The sequence below is a fragment of the Heloderma suspectum genome, chromosome 6 (genome assembly GCF_057233095.1).
Source record: "Heloderma suspectum isolate Gila_16-S chromosome 6, 16-S_ref, whole genome shotgun sequence".
NCBI classification, from domain to species: domain Eukaryota; kingdom Metazoa; phylum Chordata; class Lepidosauria; order Squamata; family Helodermatidae; genus Heloderma; species Heloderma suspectum.
In genome coordinates this window covers 110,617,444-110,623,727 of record NC_139463.1, presented here as the reverse complement: position 1 = coordinate 110,623,727, position 6,284 = coordinate 110,617,444, and the positions used below count along the sequence as shown (strand labels likewise).

At 44.5% G+C, this 6,284-nt stretch overlaps 1 protein-coding gene across 1 annotated transcript; it reads right to left on the bottom strand.

Annotated features, from left to right (window-relative positions):
• Positions 1-1,258: 1,258 nt before the first annotated feature.
• On the bottom strand, positions 1,259-5,430 carry LOC146342500 (olfactory receptor 2G3-like). The gene is made up of 2 exons (XM_084807867.1): positions 4,868-5,430; positions 1,259-1,649 (listed from the first exon to the last, which is right to left on the bottom strand). The coding sequence occupies exons 1-2, from the start codon at positions 5,428-5,430 to the stop codon at positions 1,259-1,261; spliced, it is 954 nt and encodes a 317-aa protein (XP_084663993.1).
• Between the last annotated feature and the right edge of the window lie 854 nt (positions 5,431-6,284).

Here is a 6,284-nt window from a genome sequence, read left to right as displayed (position 1 = left end):
CCTTGATATTTCTGTACTATTAATCTAATTTCTTTCTCTTGCTTTCTTTCTGTTTGTTAATGAATGTTAGTTACAGAATTTAACACTTTCACATTTCTTCCTCTGTGAATCCAAATTGTAATTTGAATAATTAGATGAATTAGATGAAAATGAATTAATTATAACTGACGCTAGACATATGAGAGGAGAAGCGATAATACTTCTGAATAGTAAAATGCATACTTTATATAGATATATTTGATGAACGTTTGGTTTGTGTCAGGAATGTCAAGAGAGGTTTGGTGAGATCTGGGAGGGTGCAGCATTGGGTGCTTGCTTGGAAAATACCAGATGTTCAGGTCCTTCTGCCTCTGCTACTGTATGTTCCATATCCATCCCACCCCCCACCCCCCCGTCCTATGGCACTTTCTGTGACGTTGCTGCTGATTGAGTAGAAAACAAACTTCATAAACTGTTTTCCCTCATTATGCTTCCCTAGCCCCTGCACCCATCCTTCTGAAATCTTTGCATATTTCTTGCCTAGGAACCCCTCTGTGACATATGCCTTTTTCAGACAAATTGCCAGAAACAACCCCTATCAACAGCAGGGTAAAGAGAAGCGAATGACTTTCACCCTCACTTTCAACACCCTCCTTCCACAAAGAATCATGTACCTATCCTTGTGAAATGTTGCAGCTATCGTAACGAGGGCCATCTCTGTGCTGTATGTCATTTCATAACAATTGCACACACCCAAAATGAAGGCATCCTCTTTTGGAAGTTCCCAAATCTAAAGGCTGTTCTTGCACAAAGCTTCCTGCATCTATTCACCCACCAAAATGTCAGATGTCATACACTAAAATGCGCAACTATTTCTGTAAATTTCATCCAATTCTGCCAAGAAATATAAATATTATTGGCAGCTCCTTAAAAAATAAAAATTTCATAATTTAAAGGTGCATGGCACAAAACGTCCTGCAACATTTGTCTGAGATTTAGAAGGCATAATCCCCTCATAAGGAAGCACTATGACTGCACAGTTCATCCAATTCTGACAAAAAGAAAAAAAAAGTTATAGCCATTAGTTGATTTCCAATTACTGTCAATGGGAGGCATTAAAAACTGGATTTCCAAATCAAAGTTGAGATTTGGATTTGAGTCGAAGTCTCTGGCCTCAGAATTGGTCCAGGCCAAATTAGGCTATTTCCTGAGTCATCAAATTGAGGGCCGAACTAAATCTTGCAGTCGCTTCACACACTTCATAGGAAATGTTCATTTTCTAGCTGACCACTTTTTGATGCCCCCATCTTCGCAGCACCTTTGTCACTGCCCCATGAATATCCTTGTTCCGCAGGGTATAAATTATAGGATTGATCATGGGGGTGACCACAGTGTAAAAGACAGAAATTTGCTTGTCACGATCAGGAGCTGCCCCTGACTGGGGTATCAGGTACATAAAGATGAGGGTACCATAGAACAAGGTGACCACTGCCAGGTGGGAACCACATGTAGAGAAAGCCTTCCGCCATCCAGCAGTAGATCTCATTTTTAACACAGAGCATAGAATGAGCCCGTAGGAGGTCAGGACAACACTAAGGGGAGCCAGGATGACCAGCACAGATGTCCAAGCAAAGATGATCTCAGTAACACTTGTGTCACCACACATGCCCCTTCATGGATCACTGCCTTGTTGTGGCGAAGGGGCTTGCATAACTCAGTGAAGCCATAAGCTATGCAGTGCAGGGCCACCCAAGACGGACAGGTCATGGCAGAGAGTTCTGACAAAATGTGGTCCACTGGAGAAGGAAATGGCAACCCACTCCAGTATTCTTGCCAAGAAAACCCCATGGAACGTATCACAAGGCTAAAAGAGATGACGCCATAAGATGAGACCCTCAGGTCGGAAGGTGTCCAATATACTATTGGGGAAGAGCAGGGGGAATTTCCAAGTAGCGCCAGAAAGAGTGAAGCGGCTGGGCCAAACCCGAAAGGACACTCAGCTGTGGATGTGTCTGGCAGTGAAAAGAAAATCCGATGCTGTAAAGAACAATATTGTTTAGGAACCTGGAATGTCAGATCAATGAATCAAGGTAAGCTGGAGGTGGTCAAACATGAGATGGCAAGATTGAACATCGACATCTTGGGAATCAGCGAACTAAAATGGACAGGCATGGGCGAATTTAATTCAGGTGACCATCATATCTATTGTGGGCAAGAATCCCTTAGAAGAAATGGAGTAGCACTCATAGTCAACAAAAGGGTGGGAAAAGCAGTACTGGGGTACAATCTTAAAAATGATAGAATGATCTCAGTACAAATCCAAGGCAAACCATTCAACATCACAGTAATTCAAGTCTATGCCCCAACCACTGAGGCCGAAGAAGCTGAGGTTGATCAGTTATATGAAGACCTACAACACCTTCTAGAACTAACACCAACAAAAGATGTCCTCTTCATCATAGGGGATTGGAATGCTAAAGTAGGAAGTCAAGAAATCACTGGGATAACAGGCAGGCATGGCCTTGGTGTACAAAATGAAGCAGGACAAAAGCTAATAGAGTTTTGCCAAGAGAACATGCTGATCATAGCAAACATTCTTTTCCAACAGCACAAGAGGCGACTCTACACATGGACGTCACCAGATGGTCAATATCGAAATCAGATTGATTATGTCCTTTGCAGCCAAAGATGGAGAAGCTCCATACAGTCAGTGAAAACAAGACCTGGAGCTGACTGTGGCTCAGATCATGAGCTGCTTCTTGCAAAATTTCGGCTTAAATTGAAGAACGTCGGGAAAACCACTAAACCGTTCAGGTATGACCTAAATCATATCCCTGATGAATATACAGTGGAGGTGAGGAATAGATTTCAGGGATTAGACCTGATAGACAGAGTGCCTGAGGAACTATGGATGGAGGTCCGTAACATTCTTCAGGAGGCAGCAACGAAATCCGTCCCAAAGAAAAAGAAATGCAAGAAAGCCAAGTGGCTGTCTGATGAGGCTTTACAAGTAGCTCACAAAAGAAGGGAAGCGAAAAGCAAGGGAGAAAGGGGAAGATATACCCAACTGAATGCGGAGTTCCAGAGAATAGCAAGGAGAGACAAGAAGGCCTTCTTAAATGAACAATGCAAAGAAATCGAGGAAAACAATAGAATGGGAAAGACTAGAGATCTCTTCAAGAAAATCGGAGATATCAAGGGAACGTTTTGTGCAAAGACGGGCATGATAAAGGACAAAGAAGGCAGGGACCTAACAGAAGCAGATGAGATTAAGAAGAGGTGGCAAGAATACACAGAAGAACTATACAGGAAAGATCTGAATGTCCCTGATAGCCATGATAGTGCGGTCACTGAACTTGAGCCGGACATCCTAGAGAGTGAAGTCAAGTGGGCCTTAGGAAGCATTAGTAACAACAAAGCTAGCGGAGATGACAGTATTCCAGCCGAGCTATTTAAAACCCTAAAAGATGATGCTGTTAAAGTGCTGCATTCAATATGCCAACAAATCTGGAACACTCAACAGTGGCCACAAGACTGGAAAAGGTCAATTTCCATTCCAATTCCAAAGAAGGGCAATGCCAAAGAGTGTTCAAACTACCGCACAATTGCGCTCATTTCACATGCCAGCAAGGTGATGCTGAAAATCCTACAAGCTAGGCTTCAGCAGTATGCGAACCGAGAACTACCGGAAGTACAAGCTGGGTTTAGAAGAGGCAGAGGAACTAGAGATCAAATCGCCAACATTCGCTGCATCATGGAGAAAGCAAGAGAATTCCAGAAAAACGTCTATTTCTGCTTCATTGACTACGCTAAAGCCTTTGATTGTGTGGATCACAACAAACTGTGGCAAATTCTGAAAGTGATGGGAGTACCAGACCACCTTACCTGTCTCCTGAGAAACCTGTACGAGGGTCAAGAAGCAACAGTAAGAACCAGAGATGGAACAACCGATTGGTTCAACATTGGGAAAGGAGTACGACAAGGCTGCATATTGTCACCCTGCTTATTTAACTTATATGCAGAGTACATCATCAGAAATGCCGGGTTGGATGAATCAGAGGTCGGAATTAAGATTGCCGGGAGAATTATCAACAACCTCCGATATGCAGACGATACCACCCTAATGGCAGAAAGCGAAGAGGATCTCAAGAGCCTCTTGTTGAGGGTGAAAGAGGAAAGTGCAAAAGCTGGTTTGAAACTCAACATTAAAAAAACTAAGATCATGTCATCTGGCCCTATCACTTCCTGGCATATAGAAGGGGAAGAAATGGAAGCAGTGACAGATTTTACTTTCTTGGGCTCCAAGATCACCGCAGATGGTGACTGTAGCCATGAAATTAAAAGACGCTTGCTCCTTGGGAGGAAAGCTATGGCAAACCTAGACAGCATAGTAAGAAGCAGAGACATCACCTTGCCGACAAAGGTCCGTCTAATCAAAGATATGGTTTTCCCAGTAGTAATGTATGGCTGTGAGAGCTGGACTATAAGGAAGGCTGAGCACCGAAGAATGGATGCTTTCGAACTGTGGTGCTGGAGAAGACTCTTACGAGTCCCCTGGACTGCAAGGAGGTCAAATCAGTCCATCCTAAAGGAAATCAACCCTGACTCATTGGAAGGACAGATAATGAAGCTGAAGCTCCAATATTTTGGCCACGTAATGCAAAGAGAAAACTCCCTGGAAAAGACCCTGATGCTGGGAAAGACTGAAGGCAAAAGGAGAAGGGGACGGCAGAGGATGAGATGGCTAGATAGCATCACGGATGCAATGAATATGAACTTGAGCACGCTCCGGGAGAGAGCGCAGGACAGGAAGGCCTGGCGTGCTATGGTCCATGGGGTCACAAAGAGTCGGACACGACTGAACGACTGAACAACAACAACACCACACATGAGTTTCATTACCAATGGCATCTCACAGAAATAGTGGTTGATACGGTTGAGGCCACAGATGGGGTGGTAAAGGATGCTACCCGTGTTTAATGCAGCAATGAGAAAGCAAACTGCCCAGGAGCCTGAGGCAAGCTGCCAACGGCGGCCCCTGCCCATGAGAATGGCATACAGTAATGGATGGCAGATGGCCAAGTAGCGGTCATAGGCCATGGCACCAAGCAGAAAGCATTCCGTGCCACCTAGTGTTGTGCTGATGTACATCTGAGCGATGCAGCGGCTGAAGGAGATAACTCCATTTCCAGCCATGAGATGAGCCAGCATCTGGGGCACAGTGCTGGTGACATAGCAAATCTCCAGGAAGGAGAAGTGCGTCAGGAAGAAGTACATGGGCGTGTGGAGTTGGGAGTCGAGCCACACCAGCATGATGACCACTAGGTTCCCCAGAACGGTAAGCAAGTAGATGATGAGGATGATCACAAAGAACCAAATCTGTGCCTTGCGGTGGCTGGTAAGTCCCACCAAGATGAAGTCTTTGACAGTGGTGAGGTTCTCGGCCCCCATTCTGGTCTTCTGCCTGCAGAGAAAAAGCCAAAGGATAAGACAGTGTCATGGTCTCCATCCAAAGAGAAGCAAGGTGCCCTGCTTGATACGCGTGTTTTCTTTTGAATACATCACAGGTGTCTCTAGTGAGGGGGGATGTTGTGTTGTAAGCTTCGAGGGCTGAGGAGGAGAGAATGAATGGATCCAGGTATAGTGCTAGAGAATGCTTTAACAGTGCTGACAAAAGTTAGGAAACGAACTGATCACTTTCAAATATGGGTATGTACTGGATTTGGATGAAAACTGAAGCCCCAGGAGAGGGAGGGAGTGCAGCTGAGTGACTGACAAATCCACTTTCTATTCCTAGGGCACATTTTACCAGGTTCTGCAATCACTGTGCTTTGGGGAGGGCAAAGATGGAAATAGGAAATAGCCACCAAACTTCATTATGAAAAAGCCTTAAACTGGTTTTCAAGCATCATAACTCCCTAGCCCCCAACCTATCCCTCTGAACGATTTCAAGTTCCTTGCCTGGGGACACCCCTATGATATGTTTCATTTTCATACAAATTGAGCAAAAGAAAACATGGAGGAGGAGGGAAGGGGAAGAGAATCTATTCCCCCCAAATTGGAGAACTCCCCTTTTACCCTAACCACTGCACCTTTCCTACTGAAACTTTGCAGTTGTCTTAATTTAAGACACCTCTAGGCTGCCTGTAATTTCCTCAATAATGCTCCACAAGTAACACAGGGTGATAAGCACATTCTCTTTTGGAGATGCTCAAAATGTCAAGGCTGCTCTTGCCCTAAAACCTGTTTGAAAATTTAACAGGCTTGATATCGGAAGGGCCACCTATCACTGCAATGTTCAGCCA

What these genes read in the sequence shown, in the direction of transcription:
- LOC146342500 (XM_084807867.1), bottom strand. Translation starts at nt 5,430, where the DNA reads ATGGGGGCCGAGAACCTCACCACTGTCAAAGACTTCATCTTGGTGGGA. An exon ending in CCATTGGTAATGAAACTCAT is followed by an intron (nt 1,650 to 4,867) that starts GTGTGGTGTTGT and finishes TGATCCATGAAG; the next exon opens with GGGCATGTGTGGTGACACAA.